Below are 23882 nucleotides of genomic sequence, written 5' to 3' on the forward strand. Positions count from 1 at the left end.
TGCTCCTGAGGGTGGGGGCGCGGGTGGGGGCGCCCGCCCGGCTCCTCCGAGAGAGAGAACTAAGGAGCAGCCCTAGTGGCTCCAGGGGAGAGAGAGCGGAGCGGGGGCCCAGCCGGAGGGGCCCAGTGTGGATGGGAGCTGAGAGCGATTTGGGGTGATCGGTTCCGGGAGCTCCCCGGGGCCACCTCAGGGGCCCTCCCGGGGCCCCCGGCTCGTGTGTGGAGCCTGGGGCTCACCTGTCCACGACGAAAGCAGAGGCGTTGTGGCTGACCGAGGCCGAGTGCAGGGCCCAGCGGCCGCCGGGCAGCTCGCGGGTCTGGACGGTGTAGTAGCGCACGGGGGACAGCCCGTCGCTGCCCGGCTCCCAGGCCAGCAGCACGCTGCGGGCCTTCACGTCCTCCTGCTGGGCCACGGGCTTGCTGGGGGGCTGCGGGCGGTCTGGGGGCGGCGGGGGCATGGGGCTGGCAAGCTGTGGTGGAGGTGGGGCCCTCCCCAAGCCAGGATGACCCTGGGCTCAGGCCGGGTCCCCGCTCGCTCCCTGCCACCGCCTCACCCCACTCCCATGCTCACGGGTCGGGTCGCACTGCAGCTCCCCGCGTCGGGGAGCTGACCTGTCCTGGGGTGCCCTGGCCTGCGCTGACTGCGAGCACCCTGACCTGTGGCCCAGCCTGCCCCAGAGCTGAGCGGTACCCAGGCTATTCCCGCTGGGGGGCTGGGCCCATGTGGCCTCTGTGGGCCCCACCCAGACCCGGCTTCCTTCCACCGCCCCACAGCCCAGTGCAGGGGCTCTCAGCCCCTCAGCACTGGCACTGGGGTGGAGGAGGATTCTGTTAGGGCCGGTTCTGTGCACTGTCTGTCCCCGTCTGTCCCCCTGGATGCCATATCCACCTCCCTCTTGGCTGTGGCCACCAGAATGTCCAGCCATTGCCGAGTGTCCCTTGGGGGACAAGGCAGCCCCCGCTTGAGACCCTCAGCCCCTCTGGCTGTCCTGGGCACGTCTTATAAATCACATGCGCAGGGATCTAGGTCTCAGGTCTGCCTCTGGGGAACCCCAACATTGGCAAAGGCAGCCAGGGGCCTGGGCCTCAGCCCTGTCCTCATCCAACCAGACATGCTGAGGGTCAGGGGAGAAGGGAGCAAGCTGGTCTCGCCAACCTGCCCTTGAGAAGACCGTCAGCCGAGGCAGGCAGGAACGCCCAGCCCCCCGACCTCGACGTCTGACGCTGGAGCCCAGTTTCAGACCAGGCTGGGGGACTCAGCCAGCGACCCCGTTCCACCGGGCAGGACCTGAGCGCTCGGCTCGGCTGGGGTGTCCCGTTTGTGGGCCCAGCACCCCCCCAGCCCCAGCGGCAGTCACCTCTCTTCTCGGTGGTCACCACCAAGGCCTCGGCCGCCTCCCCCCAGCCCTTGCGGGTCTGGGCCGTGATGCGGAACAGGTACACAGACTCGGGCTTGAGGCCGGTGGCCGTGAACTGGCGGGCGCTGGGCGCGAGCACCTCCACCGTGGCGGTGCTGGCCGTGGTGGCGTTGAGCCGGTGCGTGACCTGGTACGCTGTGGGAGGGGCACACGCCGTGCTGGGGGCACCCGCAAAGAGCTGTTCCTTCCTGGGGCACCCTGATGCCCGCCCGGGGCCCCCCGGTGTGGCTCAAGTCCCCTTGGTCACTCTCACACCCTCTGCTGCCGCTTGGGGACTGTGGCTGTGGGGAGTGACCCCCAAACAGCCCCAGGCGAGCCAAGTGGGGCTCAGAAGGCAGACCGCCTGCTGGGAAGGGCCTGACTGGGACTCCGGCCGGGCGCTCCACTGGGGCAGGCGTGCCGATGCCAGGACAGCGTGCCCTGGGCCAGGCCCGGGCAGCCCAGAGCCCCGTTTTACAGGTGAGGAAGCTGCGGCCACAGAGGGCCCGCTAGCTGGTGACTGCAGCCCGTGATCTGGTGTGTGCCCACACACGCCAGTGCATGTGCGGGGCACATACACACATATATGTGTGCCCGTGGGGTGTGCGTGTGGGGTGTGCGTGCACACGCGAGGCGTGTATGAGTGTGCACACGTGTGAGGTGCGTGTGTGCGTGCGTGGGGAGCGTGTGTGTGTTGTGAACATGAAAAGACCCCTCTGGTCCGAGCACCCCCCCCATCAGTCCCCTTCCCACTGAGAGCGCAGTGCTGAGCTGGCCAGTGCGCCCTCGCCTGGCCACGCTTAGGAACAGCAGCTGCGGTTTACCAGCCGCCCGCCCGTGTGAGGGCCCAGGGCCGCCTGGAGCCCTGCCCCTGCCCTCAGCCAGTTATTGTACAGACTGCGATCTCTAGCCCGAGAAGGGAGACTCAGAGCTGTTCTTGAGGAGCTACAGACACACCCCAGCTTAGCCTCCCTCTCGCTGCCCCCCAGGATGCCCCCTCTGCACCTTATGCCTGCTCCTCTCCTGCGGCCAGGGGCCGGGGACGGGTAGCCGCTTACCAAGGATGATGCCATTGGGCGCAGCAGGGGGCTGCCAGATGAGCCGCACTGATGTGGTCCTCACCTCTGGGAACAGGATGCCCATGGGTGGTCCTGGGACTGGAAGGGACAGAGGAGAGCCAGGTGACATGCCAAGCTCAGCCCCAAGCCGGGCCAGTGCCAGCAGATGCCATTGCTTGGCACCGGGTCCCGGCAGTGGACAAGAGGATGCCACCGGTGGGGTTATGAGCTCCCCACCCCCAAACACAAGTAGGCACCCTGGCAGGAACTGGCAGGCCAGGTACCAGCCTCCTTTAGCTCAGTGACTGTGCACAGGAGGCTGCATATGCCCATGTAGGCCCCGATGAGGCCGAGGGCTGAGCCTAGAAGGGACCCTCTGGGCGAGGTGGCGGGGGGGGGACCCTCTGGGCGAGGTGGCGGGGGGGACCCTCTGGGCGAGGTGGCCCCGGGCAGCTGTAGAGGAAGTGCCCGTCTGGAGCCTACGGCCTCTCTCTGGGCGAGGCCTCGAATCCCGGGACCCGGCTTTCCCTGCCCAACAGCCCCACGCACGCTAGCAGGGCTTGGCCACGAGGATGGAGACTGATGGCACAGGCGGAGGGGGGCTGGGAGGGAACACGGGGTGAAGGCTGCAGGGGGCAATTCTTCCTGGGTGGCTTAGTCCAGCAAAGACAGCCCAGTAGGCTGGGACTTCTGAACTTGAACTTGGCCTTCCAAGTCATCACGAGGGTGTATCTGTCAAGGCAGGAGGCTGGAGCATATCTAATGGGGCAGGTCATTAGCTTGACTGATAACCCGAGAGTGTGCAGACATAAGGGGTGTGGGGTGGGCTTCCTTTCCGCCCCGGTCCCCGTCTTGTGGTGTGGGCAGTGTGTGTGGAGGGGGCGGGGCAGAGGGCCCCTCAGTCAGCCTTTGACGGGGAGTTCAGCTGCAGAGGGGGGACCTCCAAGGAGTCAGGACTTTGCCGCCGGACCAGGCGGCCAGCAGAAAGCAAGCCTTTCCCTTGCACAGGACAGACCTTTGCTCAAAGAGGTGCTCCAGGAGAAAGAGAAAGCAAGTCGATGCAAAATTTCTCTCGTGACACTTGTCCCGGAGGCACCTCGAGCAAGAGGCCAAGCGAGTCGGGTGCCCACGGCCCACGTGTGTCCACTGCTGCCTTCTGGGCCCCAGTCTGCAGTTCGCCCCCTCCCGGCTGCAGGGTATTAGTGGCCCTCCGTGACACACCTCCCCCGGGAGAAGCCGGGGGCCTCGGGTCCCTCTGGGGCAGGTGCGGCCCTGGGGAGGGGCCAGGGAAGGGGAGCCCGCCCGGCACCCCAGGACTGCAGGGGCTCCAGCTCACCGTCATCCAGCGTCCGCTCCAGGATGGGGGGGTGGCTGGGGCTGCCGTCCCCGATGCGCGTGAAGGCCAGCACCTGGACCTCGTAGAGCACGTACTTGCCCAGGCCCGTGAGCTGGGCGCTGCGTGACGAGTTCCCCTCCACCAGCCAGAACCGGGGCTGGGAGTCCGAGTCCTTCTCCTTGTAGATGACCTGCAGAGCCCGGCAGGGGGCTGAGGGCTTAGGGCCTGGGGCGGGCCAGCCAGCACCTCCCTAAGCCTCTCTGAGTGCTGGGGGCGTGGGGGCAGACATGGGGTCCTCGGCGGGGCTGAGCGCGAAGCTAGCGCTCCGGAGGGCTGGGACACAGACGCACTTAGCCTCAGGGCCGACGCTTCCTGAGACAGCCCCGTGGGAGAAGGGGCGGTCGTGGCAGGGCCAGAGGCCGAGCCGCCTCCGCTGACTCCCTGCAGGGCTCAGTGTGGGTTCAGGAGCGGCTCTGGGAGAGGGCGGACCTGAGGCTGGGCCCACGGCCCCGTGTCCTGTCCGGAAGGCAGAGACCTGCGCCCGGCTGTCCTGGCAGGGCAGCTCTGCTGGGGAGGCCTGAGCGCCGGCGGGCCCCGCCCCTCCCCGCTCGGCGCGGACTCACCTTGTAGCCCAGCACCAGCCCGTTGCGGTCGGCCTCCGGGACCTCGCTCCAGCGCACCAGCATGCTGCTGGAGGTGGTGGCCAGCGCAGACACGTTGGTGGGGCCAGAGGACGGGACTGCGGGAGGCAGGGGAAGGGGGGGACTCAAGACCCAGCGGCCACCTGCCGTGGAAGGAGCGGCAGGACCTGGGGACTGAGGGGCGCCAGGCCCCGGGGCGGGGAGCAGACGTGGCACGCCCCCAGGTGTTTCCGCCTGGCTCTGGAGTGCCACAGGTGCTGCTTCCGGTTTCAGGTAGTCTCATCACCTGCTGCTCAGGCTGACCTTGGACGAGCCAAGTGTCCTGCTGGGGCAGCAGGAGTGCTGGGGAGCAGCGCCCCATTTGAAAGGTGCCAGGAAAAGAGCCACAGAGCTCACATGGACCACAGCGGGTGCACACATACTGCTCATATTCTGGGGGTGACCCCTTGCCAGGCGCCTGTTGCTGTTGGTTGTGATTCTAGAATGTTCTGACAGCTAACCCAACCTCCTTGTCTCAGGCTCTTGCAGTCACCAGTGGGTATCAGGGTACAGGGCTGGGAAGTTTGCAGCGGGGAGATGGCCCAGCCACCCCGCGGGGGCGGGACTCTGACTTGGGGAGCTGTGGGAACAGCTGCGGAACAGACCCAGGTGCTGGGAGATGCGCCGACAGGGCACAGACACGAGCCAGGCGACTCTGAACAACAGCTCCAGCCTCTGTGTCCCGGGGCAGAGGGGGCTGGACCCTAGCCGTGGGGGCGCGAAGTCACCTGGGCTATACCTGACTCCCGGGTCCTGCCCATCACCGTGGGGCTCCAGGGCCCGCTCCCGATGGCATTGAAGGCCTGCAGCTGGACGCGGTACTCCGTCCACTCCTCCAGGTCCTCGATGGTGTACTCTCGCTCCACACGGTCCTGGACCACGTGGCTCAGTGTCTTGCCGTGGCCGTCTGCCCTGCTGTATTTGATCTTGTAGCCCACCGACTCGGGGTTCCCGTTGTATTCCGTCTCTGGGAGAGGCTGCATGAAGGCAGGGCCAGCAAAGCTGCTGTGAGGCCAGGGCCGCCCTGTGGATGGTGGAACTGCCTGGCTGGTGCCCCCTCTTCCAGGGAGCCCTCGGGGATTTCTTAACACTCGTCCAACCTGTCTGTGACCATGGGAGCCTCTTTCCTCCCGGGGTGGTGAACTTATCACCCTGCCAGGGGCGGGGGACCTGGTGAGGAGCCCCACAAAGCTGACTGTCTAACACACATGAGCATGCACCTTACGCTCTGGCTGTCTCCGCCACGTTACCCCCAGCTTGGGCTGCCAGTGTGCATTTGTTTAAGAGCCTGTTATATGCCTTCCAGGGCTCACGCCTGCCCTTGGAGAAAACGCAAGCAGGGAGTGGCGCCCCCATGCGGGGCACCTGTCACGGGCAGTACCCCCCCCCCCCCCCCCGCCTCCCTGGCAGCTTCAGGTCCTCCTGCAGCACTGACAGCCTCCTGGTTTGAGTCTCAGGAGGAGGAAGATGGATTTCTCCCTGAAGCCCCAGTGACTAGTCTGGGGGTGGGGCTCGCTGGCTCAAGGTCATCCGGGTGAACTTGGGCAGTACTGAAAGGCAGTGCAGTGTGGACACCCTGGGGTGGGGCCTGCGACCTGAAGCAGGTGTGACCGAGGGCCCAGGCTTCACACTGTCCTCTGAAGGTGGCAGAGCTGGAGCTGGGGAGCCCACGGTCCTCACCTACCCGAGTCTCCCCTGGAAAGCGGGACCAGCACCTCGGTCCTGCCCGTGGGCTGTGCTTCCCCAGGGGCTCCAATAGCTGACGGCCCCAGGCCACCGCCTTCCGGCCCCCTTCTGTCCCATCCCGACCTGCTCAGGGCTCCCAGCCCTGCTGAGACAGTGAAGCTGGCCCGAGACCACAGCCGGATGGGCGGCCGAGAGCTGCAGACCTGAGTGCGCGATTGCAGGCTGGGTCTCGTGCACTAGTGAAGGTTCTTTGTGAGCCTCTAGCTCAGAGCTGTGGGCCAGAGGGGCTGGGAAGCGGTTAGCGCGGAGCAGCCTCCTGAGGCCGTGTGCTGGCTCTCCAAGGACAGGGTGTGAGCGCCGCCCCCCAGACCGACCTGTCTCGGGAGCCTGGCTCCCAGCACCTGGGATGGCCACCTGGGGGCTCTGTCCCGGGGACAGCCCGGGGGGCAGGCCCTCTGCACCCGGGAAGGTTCAGCAGTGAGGACAGTGGTTAGAGCAGTGGACTCTGGGGCCAGCTGCTCGGGGTGGGAATCCCCGCCCTGCTGCTAACGAGGGGTGTAGGGCGTGGGAGACGCGGGACAGTCACTGGATGGCTCTCTGCCTCCCTGCTGCAAAACGAGGACCCAGAAGCTCAAGGTCAACTATGCACAAAGCGCCCAGGACGGTGCCTGGGGGAGGCGAGCCTCGGCACCTTAGCATCACTGTCTGGAACAGGTACAGAGCGCCAGGGGCAACGGTCCTGATGGCGGGGGAGGGACGGTCTGAGCGCTCCTCTCCCCTCCCTCACGCTGGAGCATCTCCTGCACCCTGACGTGCTGTGTGGAGTGGCTCAGAGCTGAGCTCACACCTGCCCTTGGGAGCTGTGTGGCCCCTGGCAAGTTCCTAACCTCTCTGAACTTGGGTCTCCTTGAGTCCTTTGCAGGAAAACAGGAGGATCAAGTGAAGAAAATAAGGTAAAATGTTTCTAACTCTGCCTCCCAGGGAACATTTGTTCCTGGAACAGAGACTGATTGTGGGGCACCCTGAGGTGCTGGGGAGAGAGAGAAGGGGGCCCAGGTATTCTAATGGGCGCCCCCTGGTGATAGCCCCCTGGAGGCAACGACATGGTCAGGGGATGAGGGGCCAAGCGATGGCCCCTCATCCCCCCCCAACCCCGTTTTTCCCTCCCAGGGTCACTCACCATCCAGCGGAGCCACAGGCTGGTCTCACTGGCTGTACGCAGGGTCACGTTGGCCGGGGCCATGTCAGGGGGCGCCTGGAGGGTCTGGATCTTTCTGGAAGGCTGGCTGGGGGGGCTGGTGCCCACAATATTCACCTGGCGCATGCGGAAGCTGGAGGGAGGTGTGTGGGCGTCAGGGCAGGACACAGGGCCAAAGCCCAGCCCACCTGCCTGCCTTAGACCTGCCTGTTACCTGTAGTAGGTGAAGGGGTTGAGGCCGGGCACCTCCATGGAGCGGGCGTCTGGCTCGTTGGGGAGCTGGTGAATCAGCAGCCATTCCTCGCCCTCCCCGACCACGCCCACCTGGAAAGAGAGGGGCTGAGCCAGTCTGCAGGGCTGAGATGGGGGTGCTCTGAGCCCTGAGTCCCACGAGGTCAGAGCCCTGCCCAGGGATGGTCTCGGTCCAAACCCCAGCGGTCACCTGGAGGGCACACCTGGGGCCAAGCAACTTTGCGGGCTCTTATCGGGGCTCCAAGTGTGACCCCCATTCTCCTGAGTCAGAATCTCAAGGTGTGCTTGTATGAACTGCCTCCTGGCCCACGTGACTGCACTAGCCCTCCAGGGTCCCGTGTGCCTGGTGTTCACTAAGCTCCCAGGGGATTCTCCCAAGCACCTTGGCGTGTTCTGGAAACCAGCTAACTCGGAAGCAGAGTTTCTGGGGCTGGCGCTAGAACTTCCGAATGTCTCCCACCTCCACCCCCTCCCTGCGTGGAGTCACAGCCGAGAACGCAGGCAGCGGCTGGTCCTTCTAGGCCAGCTAGGTGTGCCCGCACACGTGTGCAGGTGTGCGGTGAGGCCGAGGCAGTTGGAAGCAGTGGGCATTCCGGGTGCATGTGCCACCTGACGGGTACATGCGTGTGTGCTTCGTGCCCAAGGGCACGCCCACGCCAAGGGGCTGTGCCCCCCACCCCGGGGTTACCTGGGCCTCCACCAGCCAGCGGGAGATGGAGGTTTTGCCGTCGTAGCCCGGCCTGAACTGTAAGGTCACGGAGCGGGGGCCGATGTTGGAAATGCCCAAGTTGGAGGGGGCCCCTGGGAGTTCTGGAAGGGGAAACAAAAAGATGGGGTGAAGCCCACATCCCCTCCCTCAACTAGGACTTTCTCGGCCTGGGGGTGGCGGGGGGCCACACTGTCCCTGGAGACCTCCGAGGAGCAGCCCCCCTGCAGAGTCCGATCCTGTATCAGTGGCTCCTCGCGTTCACACCAGGGGTCTGCAGCAGAATTGGGGGCCATGAGGAGCTCCCAGGACTGGGAGTCAGGGCTGGCACAGCGGGGCTTCCGCTCCTGGAGTTGGGGTGTCTTTGTGTGGCTCATGAGGGGGCTTGAGGCTGCAAGAGCATCAGCTGGGCTCAGCAAGACTCAAACCTATGCGTCTTCTCCATCCACACCCCTGTTCACCACAACCTCCCTGAACCCCCCGTGGCTGAGGGAGATGTGGGGCGAGCGGGGGGGCAGTGCAGGAGGCAGCTCCTGTTTTTCGCCCAGGAGCTGTGGGGCTCAGGATAAACAGAAGGCACACAGACGCCGAGTCAGATCCTCTGAGCTGGAACCCAACTCTTCTGCTTCCGTGCTGTGTGTCCTTGGGCAAGTTGCCTCACCTTTCTGTGCCCAGGGCCCGCCAGAACATGGCGATGATAATAACATCACCTGCCTCAGGGTTGCTGTGAGAACCGAGTGAATTGATATAAATAGAGCACTTAGCTCCGAACGTGAGAAGTGGCTCAGGTTAGTCCGGGTCGCTGTGTTAACACATTGGGGTGACCACGGTTTGGGGGCCCCCGTCATCACGTGGCCAAGCTAGAGGACCCTGGCCAGGCCACACAGCATCCATCTGGACCCAGCCCGGGCCTGTGGCTGTTCAGTCCATCTCCCTCCATAGATACAGATGGGGAAACTGAGGCACGGAGGGACTCGACTAGCTCACGGTGGTGGAGCCCGGCAGCACAGAGCTGCTGTCTGTGCCAGGCCTGGGCTTCCTCCTCCTGTGTGGGTCCCATCGCGACCGACAGGAATTGCGACTTCTGCCCTGAGTCACCCAAGGGGAAATCTGGTGGGGGAGGGGCGGGGCACGGGGTGACCGAGGCCGGGAGGTTCCTCTGGGCCTTCGCTTCCCAGGAGACACAGGCGGAAACACAGAGACCGCAGAGGAATCAAAGAAGGAAGCCTTGTCGGGGAGGCTGGGGGGCCTCAGCCTCAAGGAGGGGAGCCGGCCGGCGCTCCCGCCAGAGGAGGGGCCCCCGGGACGGGACGCTGGCCGGGAGGATCCCAGGGGCCAGGAGCCCTGCCCGCGGCGGGCACCTACCTGGAGGCACCCCCGAGGAGATAGTGGAGGCAGACACCTGGCCCTGGCCCTTGGTGGTCATGGCGGCCACCTCGATGGTGTAGGTGGTGAGCGCCGTCAGGCCCGTGACGCGGTACTCCAGGGTCCCGTTGGGCAGGTAGTGGGTCACGCGGGTGTTGGTTCGGTTGTACTCCTCGAGGGAGATCCGGTACCCTGGGGAGAGCCCCCGGGTGGCATGAGCTGGGCTGTGGCCAGCAGTGTGGCTCTTCCGCTCTGCGTGGCACTTCCCCGGCTGCAGTGGGGGCCATGTGGCCGAGGGTGGGGGGAGCCATGCGCTGGGGCCCCAGGGAAACTGGGGTGGACGCCCCCCCGGGTGGACTGCAGGGGGGACAGCGGGCCACACCCACGGAACGGGGCTGGTGGGGGATCTCCCCGGAGCAGGGGGCATCGGGGTACGGGCAGGAGGAAGACCTTCCCGCTCCCGTCCCGTTCCCTCCCGTCGGGCCTACCTGTGAGGACGCCGTTCTTCTCTCCCGGTTCCTGCCAGCTGACCTTCAGCGACGTGTCCAGGATTTCACTGAAGCTCAGATGTCCCACTGGCCCAGGCACTGCACCCACCCAGTGCCAGTTAGAGCCAGGGAGGGGTACTGTCTGGCACGTCGGCCTGTGGCGTTTCAGGGTGCCCCAGGATTCCCAGGCGAGACCGGGACCTCCCAGGGTCTGCGGCACCCAGTGGGCCCCTCTGGCAGGGGGAGTGGGGGCACAGGGAGCGCGAGCGGGGTGCCTACCGTCCTCATGGGTGCGCACCAGCTGGGGGGTGCTGCGGGGCCCGTCTCCGGGCGTGGTGAAGCACAGCACCGAGGTGAAGTACTCAGTGAACTTCTTCAGCCCGGACACGAAGCCCACGTGGATGCTGTCTTGGAAGTTGGGCCTGGCGGTCACCATGGTAACCTCCTCTTCCTGCTTCGGCTCCCAGGCAATCAGCTAGGGAGAGGCCAGGCATTCAGGCAGGGCAGCAAGAATGTTCCAGAAGTGGCCAGGCACTCTCCCTGGCCAGGCCAAAGCACAGATAGTGTCCAGGAGCCCAGGAGCCTGGGCACCTCCCTCCCACCACAGGGGCGGCCGAGCAGATGCCCCAAGGCCACCGGACCGGCTACGCTCTGGGAATCCATGCTGGTGTGTCTGTCTGGCCTCTGAGCAGCTGACCAAGCTAGGGCTCTGCCTGGTCACCTCTCCGCCAGCTCCCAGCAGGACCCCCAAAGGAGGCTTTTGAGCTGGGTCAGCTTCACAGTTCGCACTTTGCCAGGATCGGCTGCACTAGTGTTTGAAACTTGTTCCAAGTTGGGATTTTGGTCTTAAACCTCATCTCTAGGAGCGGCGTCGGTCAGGAAACCAGGTCGGAACCCAGCCTCGTCCAGTCAGAGTCCCCCAGACACACGTCACCCCCAACTGCGTGTGCTGCCGGCCTCCCCTCGCCCCTCCTCCTGCTCTCTCCGACACCCCTTTTTCTGGGCTGTTCATCTGTCTCCAACAATGACAGCTGGTCTCAGAGATTCCCTCATTTATTTGAAGTTGATTAAATAGCAATTAATGGTGAAAAGCAACACTTGATGGGTTTTAATAAGCACGGGTATTTATAGATATAAAACAACACCACACTGATGTCTCCTGATTAACTCACGCCTATAACAATGCTTAATCTTCTCTTTTCTGTGGCCGTGTGTTTATAAAGGATGTTTGGAAATTTAATGGGTATTGTGAAAAGATAGCCTATAGCAAGTTAATTAGACACTAATTAGACCCTAAAAATACTCATCAGAAATACTAAGTGGCATTTAATAATTATGTTAAATATCCTCCTTATTTCAGTTATCTTGTTTCATAGCAATTAAATTGCTGAACTTCTTCGGAGTAGATTAAGAAACAAGTTTAATGTTTTAATTTAATTTAATTAATGTAAATTTGAATTAATTACACCATTAGAATTAATTGTGTGGTATGTTCCCTGGCAAGTGCAATATCTGGGTAAATATTTTATTGGGCTTAGGCCAATTATAATCACCTCCATTTTTTTATAAGAATGAAGGAAAAAAAATCCTTACAGGTGCCGGAAGAAACGGGGAAGTTTCTTCAGAACGAACCCAGAAGAGCAGTTCTGCGGACTGTCAAGGACGCCTAAGGTTGCCGGAGTCCAAGGCCTCGGCCTCACGCAAACCAAGATGGCGGCCGTGCAGTGCGCCCCGGAATCTTTGCTCTGGGTCGGGAGGCCCTGTCCTTCTCTAGCTGCACCTGAAGAGGAGGCGTTGAGCGAAAGCCTCTCCTTTAGGCCAAGGAGACAGCAGAGTGGCCTTGTGTCGCTTCCGGGGCCTGGAAGGAGGCGGGCCGGCTGGCCGTGGGGTGGCCTCTGTGTGCAGGGGTGCAGGCCACAGGGCCGCGCCTGGGCAGCTTCTCCTGCCTCTGGCCCTGGGCCACGTGCGCCCTGGACGGGCCCACTGCCTCAGCACGGTGAGGATTAGATGGGAACCGCTGTCCCCTGCTGTTACGAAAAGGGAAACTGAGGTTCGGGTGGTTGAGTGACTTGCACGCGGGTCGCTGAGAGCCGGCTCGGCTGACCTCTGCCCCCTGAAGGCGTCCAGCCACTGGGTGAGCGTCAGGGCACCTCTCTGCTGTCTCCGTGCTGCTCTTGTTAGTCAGGGTCAGTGTTGACTTACGCGGGTGGGTGGGGGTGGGCGCCGACAGGGCGGCTCTGTGGGCAGGTGTGTGTGTGCCGGGTCAGGGGCATCAGACCGGCTCCTGGGACTCAGCAACTCTGACTTGGAGTCAGGCTCTGTCACACACTGGGTGACCCTGGGAAAGTCACTCGACCTCTCTGAGCCTCAGAGGCCCGTAACAGCCTCCTGGAGCCTGACGGGAGAAGGGCTGAGGGGATATGCCTCCTGTTTCTGGGGGAGCGTGCGTGACAGAGTGGGGGTACAGGGTGGCATGTCTGGCTTGCAAGCTCCTGGGATTAAAGTAGTGGAAATTCTCCTTGCTTTTGCTGCTCTAGCGCTCTCTCTCTCTCTCTCTCTTTGCATTTGCATGGATTTCCAGAAAACCTCAGGAAGGACATGTAAGAAGTTAACCACAGTGGTTACCCGGAGTGGGGAGCGTTTCAGGGTTGGGGAGATAGATGCCGGTAGATGTGGGTTCTGGGGTGGGAGGGCGGTTTCTGTTATGTGTTTAGCTCTTTACACCGGCTGGTGCTTGACGCCTGTAAATGTATTTCCTGTTTAGAAAACTAAACCAGGCAACATCAAGGGAGATGCTGGCAATGACAGTGAAATTATCCACACATTTACCCTTTGACTCGGCTACCTCGTGTCTAAGGATCAAGTCCAAAATTATACGTGAAAGCACGAGAGGACGTTGGCACAAAGCAATTGGCTGCATAAACGCTGCACTGCAGCCCCAGCGTTACCTCCGGGGAGCTGGGTGACAGAACCATGGGGGAGTCACGCGGGACCAGCTGCAGGGTGAGGGAAGGGGCAGGGGTGTCTCTGTCCACGCTGTGGTGTGGACCTCCAGGATGAGGAGCAGATAACCAAGCCAGGTGGAGAAAGCACGCAGGGACACGGCTGTTTGCCGCAGGAGAGAATACGCTGGATGCGGGTGGCGCTGGGGTTAAAGGGGTGGAAGGGAAACTCACGAGACAGTGGGTGGGGGCGGGGAGGGGCAGACCGCAGGCTGATTTCCTCTGAATTTACTTTGGTTTGTAGATTGAACTTTGGAAGCCTGTGCATAATTATAGGACAGAATTAGATTTTAAAAAATCAATCGCTAAAAATGGAAACGAAAATGAAACAAGTGAACCTAGCAGTGTATGGCACAGTGAGAGGGAGAAACGACTTCCCAGGTCTGCAGCACAGTCACCTGAGGGACAGGCCCGAGGGCGCCACCCCACAGCGGAGCTCAGGGAATCTGCAGCCACTGCAGTTTTGGGGCCCCCGGTGCACAATGGGTTAGGATGCAGCACTGCAAGCTGGCCACTGCCACTTCAGCATGAGTTCGATCCCCGGCCCCGGAGGTGATCCACAGGGCGCGGCAGACCTCTCCTGACCCGCCCGCTGCTCCCTCAGCAGTGTACCTTGTCCATCTGCCTGTGCTGCTCCCCTCTCTGTCTCTGGGGGATTCTCTGACCACCCCTGTATATGCATAAGTAAAAATAAATCTTAAAAAAAATTGTAGTCTTTGATTGAATGGGACTTTTTGGCATGTGTTTTATATTTTTCAAAAAAGGGTTTCCTAGCGGTCCATGAATAGGGTGCAGACATAACCACCGCTCGAAACAAGGAACACCCAGTGCCCAGATTGTGGCATCTAATTCTCACTTCCCATGTAGGGACCAAGCTTCCTTGAAGACACCGCCAGAAGAGCATAGTTTCGAGCAGCTCATTGCGCCAGAAGCAAGAAAGTCACCACAGCAACTGGGGCCACGTCCAGAAAGACCCGTGGCTTGAGCGGAAGTCGCCAGCAATGGGTCGAGTTGGCATCGAGACAAATAATGACATCAGGGGTGGAAACATAGCAGATGTGGGCAAAGTTCTTAAGCCTGTAAAAATGTGACCCCGAAAAGATGCCTCCCCCAGTTTAGACTCCACTGTCGCCTGTGCGGAAAATACTGATTATTATTCTGAACATTGGTAATTGATGGGAGGGCACTGAACGTGTGTCGTGGTTTCCTACGATGAACTGTACCTGAGGGAAGACACAAAGTTGGTGACGGGTAAATGCATGTTTTGGAAGCCTTTCAACAAAAGTCAAGAAGAAATTAAAAACTGACTCTATGGAGCAGCTCCGAGGGACTAACACAGCACACAGCAAAATCAAAGGCCACCACCCCACAGCAAGTGACAGCCACATGCGATGTCTTTAGAGGGGAATACACACCACCATCCGGGAAGGAATATTTAAACATAAATTACATCAAGCCTGAGTGCGATCAACCTCTAGTGCTAAGTTCCAATTTACTGCACATACAGCGTTCAGAGGAATGTGTTAAATGACCCCACGGAGATGCAATCAGCAGATCGGGACTGTAGAAAATTCTGTAGGACAAATGACTGTTTCTGTACTAAACAAATTATAAAAAAAAGAGCGAGTGAACGAGCGAGCGAGGTGAGCTCTGAGCCCCCCACCCCCCATGATCGCCCTTTGGGTCCTCAAATAAACAAGGGCATGATCCCCCTTTGGGTCCTCAAATAAACAAACCGCTTAGTGAAAGGAACCATGCCCGGGTGCACAGTGATGGATGATAGTCAAGGAAATGGTGATCGTTTTAGACACGATGATGATAATGTGGTTATGTGACTGCGTTTGAAACGGAGACCTTCCCTCAAATATTTCTCTGTAGACATATTTATGCACGAAATGATACACTGCCTGCAATTGGTCTGGAAATATTCCAGGGGCGAGGCCGAGGGTCGAGGGCCAGGCTCGGCTGTGAGCTGGTAAGCGCTGAAGCTGCGGTTGGTGCCCTGGGGACCCCTCTTGGCTCTGTTCTTCGAAGTTTGATGTGTCTCATCATTGAAAAAAGGGGGGAAGGGCTGGGGTTAAGGTTAGAAGGTATGTGAAGGTCAAACTGCTTTTTCTCTCTGCGACTCACGAAGGTCAAGGAAGCAAGGAACAAAATTCCGGCTGCATGCACGTGCACTCAGTAAACGTCAAGTCGTGGTTATTTTCTTGACAATTGAACTTGAGATGCATTTTCCTTTTAATGCAAGAAAAGAGGCAGGAGCCGAGCTTCAGCCCGGGCTGCGGTTTCTCTGAGGCTGAACCTGTCTCTTGTCTCTGGAGCCATGCGTCTTCCTCTGTAAAATGGGGCGATGATGACTTTCCCGGGTGCAGCTGGCCGGGAAGTGTGAGCTTCTCTAAGTGAAGCCCACAGCTGGCTTGGAGGTGTGAGCTCTCCTTGCCCTCCGCCAGCTCCTGGTCTTGGTGCCTCTGGTGATTCATCCGCGCTCACCTCCTGGGTTCTGGGTACCCCAAGACTGGGGGCCAGGGGGCTTCTGCAGCCTCCCCCCGCTCTGAGTCCTTGCCCTGGGTGTTCTGGCCGCTGGGCTGTCTTCTGGGCCCTCTGTGGCCAGCTGCCGTGGAAGTTCACAGCTCGTGGAAGAAAACTTAGAATTGACTGCAAGCAGCTTACTGTTCCCAGCTCAGCTCCTGAGCCCCCCAGAGCCCCAATTAGCAGGCTTTTGCAGTCAGCCAGTGCAACCAGGGTTCAGCTACAGCGGCCTGCCCGGGAAGGCCTCTGGCCCCTCCTCCCTGGAAGTGGGGCGGCCCTGCCTGCCTGGCGAGTGTCCGGCTCGGACCACCTCTCCGAAAGCCCCGGCAGAAAACCCTCCTGTGGTTTAATTTCAGTCACTTCCTGTCCGGCCAACTCCAGCTTGCAGTAATGGCCCTCACAGCTGCTCATTCGACAGAGAATCTTAGTGGCTGTACAATCGCAAACTCAGTGCAGAGGGGTACCTTCTGGAACCTTCTGGAAGGCTGGTGGTCTCGGCAAGGTCCCCAGACCTGGGCTCAGAGCCAGAGCCTGCAGGTCTCTCCCCTGCATGCTGGCTTCCTGACGCGAGCCCCTCCGATGTGCCCACATCTGGAGGGGCTGACGGCATGACCCCCCGCCCCCAACTTGAAACACGCTTGGGACCGCGCACTCTGTGGGGTGCTGGCACAGTGCTCCTCACGGGGCGAGGGGAGGCCCAGGGTGGGGCCCAGATCTGGATCTCGGACAGAATGGCTGGGAAGTCCTGACGCACAGCAGTTGCCACGGTAGCAAGTTTACTGTCACCACCACCACTGTTGCCACCATCACCAACACCTCTAGGCCCGTCACCACCGTCACCGCCGTCTCTGTCACCACTACGACACCACTGCTCGCCCCACTGCCATTGCCGTGACTGTCACCGTCACAGCCGTTACTACTGTTGCTCAGCACAAGGAGAGTGCTTGTCCCTGTGCGCGTAAAATGCAAATGTCGCCTCATTTAATCTTCACCAACCCTGAGAGAGGAGGAAGCGGGGTTCATTTTGGCCGCCAGCAGCTGCAGGAGCGCACAGTAGGTCTCAAGTGGCCACCAGAGGGGAGAAGCCCGGGCAGAGCGCAGATCTTGTCCAGCGAGCGCGAGACAGAGCCGGCACGGTAACCCAGGCCTGCCGGTGCCTGGGCCCACGCGGCAAGGGCGCCCCGGGCACTGGTGCCGCGGGGTCCCCTTGGAGCCTGGGCTTGGCAGTAACGGGGTTCTGGATCTTTCTGAAGGGGCCGTAGCTGTGCCTAGTGCTACTGAGCTTGAAACAAGCCCCGTCTCTCCAGGACGGTCCCGGCACTGGCCCACACTGGGCACGTGGCAGGGGTGGGGGAGCCCCCTCAGCCCGATCACGTGACTCAGGTGGCTCAGATGGATGATTTCAGAGCTAGGCTGGACCCCCTCCAGCCCCTCCCTTGCCTCCTCCCTGCCCCAGGCCCCCCTCAGAGAATCTCAGAGGAGCCTCACGTGCCTTGTAGCCTTGATTGATGCCGTTGATGAACTGGGGGCTGGGGGCGGTCCAGGTGAAGCGGATGGTGGTAGAGTTGGTGGCTTCTGCATGCACGTTGCCTGGAGGCACGGTGGGGACTGAGGAGAGCAGAGACGGCGGGGTGAGGGCAGGCAGAGGGGTGTGGCCGTCTGTCTGTCCACTTAGGTAGAAGAATGGCAGAGGGGGTTATGCAGACCCCCCCCACCCCCAGCCCCTTGCCATGGAGAACCGAGACGCCGTCCAGCATGAGCTTGGCTTTCATGAACCTCCCTGGCGCCCTCACGGGGCGAGGGGGGATGGACATGGCACGCTCGGGCAGTTTTCGGTTCGATGCCAAGGGTAAGCCCCTTCAGGTCAACCGGATCCTTCCAGCAGCAGGTCCCTGAACCCCTGGACCCTATGCCCCACCCTCCACGGGGCAGCTGGGCACAACGCGTGTGAGTCTGAGCCTAGAGGCCACAGGTAGCATGGCAGGGGAGGGTTGGCGGCCAGGACGGGGCGGGCTCAGCTCGCCACGCCAGGGGCACCACGCTCCCCACCCACCTCCCTGCAGCGTCCACTCGGTGACTTTGCTGCTGTAGACGCCCAGGCCGGCGCTGTTGTAGGCGGCAACCTCGATCTCGTAGTTTGTCCAGATGATGAGGTCCTCCAGCAGAAGGTTGTTGACGTCTGCATCCGTGATGTTCTTGAACTGGTACCCAACGGGCAGCCCCGCCAGGCAGTACCTGAGGGGGGAGGGTCAGGCTGCAGTGGGCAGTCGGCCTGCTTAGCCCCGTAGCCGCCCACAGAACTTTCTAGAATGCTGCCGACATCACCCAAGGGAGAGCTGTCTGGAGCTGGGGCTCCCTTTCTTCCTCTAGAGGAAGGTGCTCTTTGGACAGTCACTCGCTTAGGTGGAGAGAAGAAACTGAGCCGTGTGCTCCCCCCATTTCTACCTCCTGCTGGAAAAGAAGCCAGGTGGGGATAAAGAAGGGCTTTATTAAATATACACATGTACGCAGTGGATATTATTCAGCCCTGAAATAAAGATCCGTCAAGGCAAAATTTGGAGCACGTGGATCTCAGTTCAGATCTATCTACCCGACACTCAGATTACTGGAAAATTGCAGATGGGGGTGGGGGGAAGTGATTTGGCTGCATTACACCTGTCCTGGAGGTTCCCAGAGCCTCGGGGGCAGCTCCAGCGCCCGCAGGGCTTATGCCACCCGACTCCTGGGCCCGCGGCGTCGGCTGGAGAACCTGCCAGGTGACTGCTGGCCCCGGGACCACAGTTTGAGAGCCACTGCCCTCTAGGGTCGCCAAAGCCCTCCTGGTGGACTGAGACTGGAGCACCCAGACTGTCACTTCTTCCCAGATTTGGGAGTCCCGGCACCAGCGAGAGCGGGGACCCGAGGCGGGGCGCCAAGCTCCCCATGGCCAGCCAGGGCGCAGAATACTGAGGCGCGTCCCCAGTAACCTCAAATAACACATTCATTTGATTTACGAAGAGCGAATTTTAGTGGCACCTGGTGACTCCCTTTTCCGGCGGAGCGCGCTCGGCCGGAAGTCAACTTCAAGGTCTACAGAACCGCCCATGATTTTGCAATAAGGACCAAAGAAGGACTTTCGCGTGTGGACCAGCCCTCCGCCAGGGGGCCGGTCCACTCCTGGCCCGTCCTGAGGGAAGTCTGCCTGTGACGGTGAGCTCTTGGTGACCGAGGTTACCTCCCTCCCTGCCTCCCGCAGCCTGCGCTGCATCCAGCCACGAGGCGACTGCACACGTCTCCTCTCTCAGGCGCCCCGAGCTCCCAAGGTTCTCACTGCTGGAAGCTCTAGGCTAGATGTCAAGGCCAAGTCCTTTCACCACGCGCAGGCATCGCTTGCCCCCCCCCACCCCGCCGCCCCCCACCTTAGAGGGCTGTGCGTCTCTTGCTTTCCGCCTCCCGCCAGCCAGCCCCATCCGCTCACGTCTGAGCTGCCCCTACCGGATTATATAGCCCCTGAGGAGGCCATTCTGGTGGCTCTCGGGAGGCGGCTGCCACTGGATCATGATGGATTGGTTGGTCCGGCCACTGGCAATGACGTTCTGCGGAGGGGCGGTGGGGGGCTCCTCGGGGAGGGAGACCCTGGAGAGGAAAGAGCGAGGGCTCGAGTCTAATGGGATACGAGGAGGCTGAAGCCTGGCCTGCTCTGTCTCTGAATGACTGCACGGTTGCTGTGTGTTTTGGGGCAAGCCACTTAACCTCTCTGAGTTTGTTGCTTTATCTGCAAAGGAAGTATAATGAAGTTCCCCTTGCCTGATGATTGAGGCGCAAATGAACAATGTCTATACCAGCTCTTTAAAAAAACTGTCAAGGGCCCTCCCTGGTGGGCAGCAGGTTAAAGCACAGCACTAAGAAGCTAAAGCCACCTCAGCACGAGTTTGATCCCACCCCGAAGGTGACCCACAGGGCGCGGCAGACCTCCCCTGACCCGCCCGCTGCTCCCCTCAGCAGTGGACTTCGTCAGTCGGCCTGTTCTGCTCCCCACTCTGTCTCTGGTGAAGCCTCTCAGTGCCCCTGCACCTCTGGACTCTACCCCAGTTCTGTATGTCTAAATAAATAAATAAATCTAAAAAAAAAATACTGTACCAGATATCTGCATTGTCTGTGCCAGGGACATGTGCCTCATTTGTCAAAGAAGGTGCTGCTAGGACTGCTTCTGTCCAAGTATCTTTGAAGAAGCAGTGTCAAGCAATCACCTGCTCCTACTACTTTAACTAGGCTCCTTCGGGGACCAGCTGAGCCCCTGTCTGGGTGGGATGGGTGTGGTATGTGGGTGTGGGAGCAGGTGCAGCTGCCCAGTCAACTCGCGTTGAGTGTCTGGCATTCCTTTCTCTGGCATTGCAAGAGAGCACAATGTCTGCCTCGTGTATTTTTCACATAACTGACATGCATCCATTAAAAACAACAGTTAATTATTTTTGATGGATGTCTTTCCCTTCTGGTTTGCTTGTGTGTTTTTGCTTTCTGATGGATAGCTTTCTAGAGTGTGCAGCACATTCTGGAGTTTGTCAAACCCACAGTAACTGTGGTTTATTGTGCCTTGGGGTCATTATTCTGAGATTCATTAGCAAGGTGTCCATTTGCACCACTATCTCCAGTGATCCAAATAGCCTGTACATAGTAACTGCTCAATAAATAGCAAGGGAGGTTCTCCTGTAGTGGCTCTCTTATCTCTCCCTTAGTGCCACTGAGTCTGTAACATCCCCTGGTAACAGACAGGGAGACTCAAGTTTATGGGATGTGTGGCCAAGTCACCAAGATTGATGGAAGCTGGGGTCTGTGCAAATACCTGATTGATCTTCAAATGAGCATTCTTGGCTCCCTAGTGAAATACTAATGGGTTATATGAGTGAGGTTTTATTTATGGGGTCTCTGTTCTGTTCCCTTGGTCGTTGCATCTATTCTTATGCCAGTACCATACTGTTTTGATTATTATATCCTCACAATATATTTTGAAACCAGAAAGTGTGATATCTCTGACTTTGTTCTTTCTAGGGATTTCTTTGGCCATTTGTGGGTCTTTGTGGCCTCATATATATTTTTGAGTTTTTTTTTTCAACTTCTGTGAAAAAATGTCTTTGGATTTTGATGGGTATTGCAGGGACCTTTTAGGTGGCTTTGGGTCTTAGGGACAACTTAACACTTTCATTCTTCTTAGTGGGGAAGGTAGTCTCTTCTTCAATAAAGGTGTTGGAAAAATTGGATAAGCACATGCAGAAGAATGAACTCACAAAATGAACTCAAAATGGATTAAAGACATAAACAGAAGACCTCTCCTGAAAGAAATCACAAGGAAAGGTCCCTTGATATTGATGATTGCAGCAGTTTTCTAGATGTGACACCCAGAGCATAAGCAACAGATTAAAAACAAGTAGACAATATCAAACTGTTGCTTTTCCACAACAAAATAAATAATCAGCAAAGTAAAAAGGCAGCTTAGGGAATGTGAGAAATATTGGCATAGCCTACATCTTATCAGGGATTAACACCCAAAAAATAAAAGAACACCTACAACTCAATAGAAAAACAAACAAAAAAACCCCACAAACAAACAAACCGCCCCGCCACCCCAAACAGTCCTTTTAAAAAATAGGCACAGAATAGATGTTTCATCAAAGAAGAGACAGAAATGGCCAACAGACAAGTGAGCAGTCACCAGGGAATGGCAAATCAAAATCATGATGAGCTGTCACATCATACTGGTGAGAATGGCCATCATCAAAAAGACAAGAGGTATTGAGTGTTGGCTAGATGTTGAGAAAACAGCCCCTTCCATGCTTTTGTTGGGAATGTACATGGTGTAGCCGTGACGGAAAATAGTATGCAGGTTCCTCAAAAAATTAAAAATAGAGCAACTGTATGCTTCAGTCATTTTGCTCATGGGTAGACACCCAAAAGAAATAAAATCTTTTGAAACCGTTCAAACGATCTTGAAAGGTCTCTGAAATCCATTGTTGGTGGCTGCAGCATTATTCAGTTTAGCCAAGATTAAGAGATAATGGATCAAAATAACAGGCATGCACACACACACTGTGATATATAAATGGGTATGTGTATATTGCATATATACAATATACATATGTATGCAACGGAGTATTATTCAGCCATGAAAAAGGAAACCCTGCCCTTTGCAACACTGGACCTCATGGCAAATGGGAGAAAGACAAACACTATGATTTCCCTTCTATGCGAATCTCAAAAAGCTGAACTCGAGAAATAGAGTGGAGTGGAGGGACCGGTTCCCAGGAGCCATGGGTGGGGGAAATTGGGAGCCTGTGGTCAAGGATACACACTCCCAGTTCTAAGATTACCAAGTTCTGGGGGTTTTGCATGTGGCTCTGCCTGCTCTATTCGGTACTTGGAAGCCTCAGAAGAGTCAGTCTTGGATATTCTCACCAGAGGAAGGAAATGGTGATTGTGTGACATGTGACGTGAAGGAGCTCTCTGCTAACTCCGTGGGGGTGATCGTTTTGTAACAAGAGTGTATCAAATTAACACCTTGCACCCCTCAGACTCACACATTCTCAAAAAAGTTGGGAAATGAAATAAATATAAAAAAGAGCAAAGCATGCCCACTGGCACGTGTCACTGTCCCGGTGTGACCTGCACGCTGGCTTTCCCTTGCCAGACGTGTGGGGTGGAAGGGGGCTGCAGCCTGCTGCCTGCCTGCATGGTGTTCCTGTGTGACGTGTGAAATGGATGACCTGCTGTTTTTATTCAGTTGCCATCGTGTTAGGCAAGCATGTTGGAAGCTGCTTTGGGCTGGCATCACAAATCTCTCCTGTCTGTCGAGACCACAGGTCTCGCTTTCTCCGGAGTCTCAAGCCCATTTCCGAGCGCGGCAGCCGTGGGGACCAGAGCAGAGGAGGTGGGTGTTTGAGCATGCAGCTCAGCCCGAGCGATGACCGTGTGCATTCTGTGCCAGGCGCCGCCCCAGCCTCGGGGTGTCACCCCTCATACAGACGTGGAGACCGCAGCCTGGGACTCGGGGGCCAGCCAGCTGGTTTCTGCTGGGGGGCCACCTTCATCGGGGCAGCCGCAGTCCCTCTCGGCACCCTCCCACTTGGAGCCACGGAGCCCCCGAAGCAGTCTGCACCCTCACCTCTCCGTGTCCTTGCTGAACTGGCCCTTCCCCACGTCATTCACAGCACAAAGGCGGAACTGGTAGGAGCGTGCTGGAACCAAGCCCTTGACCATCACCGAGGTCGCCTCAGGGTCCACGCTGGCCAGGAGCACCGTCCAGGGGGCATCTGCAGGCATGGAGGGTGGAGGAGAGGTGGGCGCCTTTGCGGGTTCCAGGCTCCTTACCCCCTTCCTCGCAGGGGTCCAGTCTCCCCACTGTGCCCAGGAGCGGCCCACCAGGTCACTTCTCTGCCCCTCAGTCCGTGGGGGGGTCGGGAGGTGCTGGGAGGAGCCGGGCTCCTGAGAACTGCGGTGCCTTTGTCTCCTCCCCCACAAACTGATGAGCTCGGCGCAAACCATATTTAAAACACCACTCAAGTGCTGCCTGCTAATTTTGGAGTCACAGCTTGGGGACGGGAGGATAAAGACGAGAAGAAAATAATTGTGGCAGCGGTGGCACCCGCCGGAGTGGCTGCCCCCGGCTCACACCTCCCGCGAGCCGCCTCCATGCACGGCCACAGCCCAGGCGGCAGACGCCTCCCTCACGTCAGAGACAGGACCAGGAGAGGCTTCCCAGGCCCAGCGGGGGAGCCGGGAGCACCCCCCTCCCGGCTGACCCCGCCCCCCGCACCCCCCACCCTGGGCTGACCCGGTTCAGGAGGGTGGGCTGCCCTTACTGTTCTCTGACATCTCCAGGATGTAGCGGAGCAGGGGGCTGTTGCCGTCAAAGGGCTTGGCCCAGGTCAGGTTGATGGCCCGGCGCTCCGAGGGGCTGAGGGTCGCCACGGGGTGCTCGGGGGCATGCGGCAGTTGTCTGCAGGAGACGGGCCCCGTGAGGTCTGGAGTCTCGTGACACGGGCACACCCCAGACACGGGCTTGGCCAGACACTTGGCCTTCGGGCCGTTTCCCTCGGGGGTCTTCCCCCAGGCGCTGCAGCCCACCTGTCCAAAGTCATGACTAGACTCCACAGAGGCCCAACAGGGTGGGGGTGGGAGGCCTGGAAAGAAGACTGGGTGCTCCTGAGAACAGG

The 23882-nt window shown here is 59.4% G+C and overlaps 1 protein-coding gene across 1 annotated transcript in view; it reads right to left on the reverse strand.

Moving 5' to 3' along the window:
* The window catches only part of SDK2 (sidekick cell adhesion molecule 2), a 127348-nt gene that overhangs the window by 29091 nt on the left and 74375 nt on the right, over positions 1–23882 (reverse strand). The window contains exons 15-31 of the mRNA XM_012732987.1: positions 23529–23665; positions 22832–22979; positions 19171–19311; positions 17750–17931; positions 17189–17304; positions 10445–10640; positions 10166–10264; positions 9678–9869; positions 8295–8416; positions 7569–7678; positions 7337–7487; positions 5210–5447; positions 4414–4529; positions 3791–3980; positions 2455–2553; positions 1358–1552; positions 237–438 (exon numbers count right to left, since the gene is read on the reverse strand). Of these exons, the coding sequence (XP_012588441.1) occupies positions 237–438; positions 1358–1552; positions 2455–2553; positions 3791–3980; positions 4414–4529; positions 5210–5447; positions 7337–7487; positions 7569–7678; positions 8295–8416; positions 9678–9869; positions 10166–10264; positions 10445–10640; positions 17189–17304; positions 17750–17931; positions 19171–19311; positions 22832–22979; positions 23529–23665 (2634 nt within the window). The remainder of the gene's footprint in view (positions 1–236; positions 439–1357; positions 1553–2454; positions 2554–3790; positions 3981–4413; positions 4530–5209; positions 5448–7336; positions 7488–7568; positions 7679–8294; positions 8417–9677; positions 9870–10165; positions 10265–10444; positions 10641–17188; positions 17305–17749; positions 17932–19170; positions 19312–22831; positions 22980–23528; positions 23666–23882) is intronic.

Source organism: Condylura cristata, unplaced genomic scaffold (genome assembly GCF_000260355.1).
Source record: "Condylura cristata isolate star-nosed mole 26May11 unplaced genomic scaffold, ConCri1.0 scaffold00038, whole genome shotgun sequence".
NCBI classification, from domain to species: domain Eukaryota; kingdom Metazoa; phylum Chordata; class Mammalia; order Eulipotyphla; family Talpidae; genus Condylura; species Condylura cristata.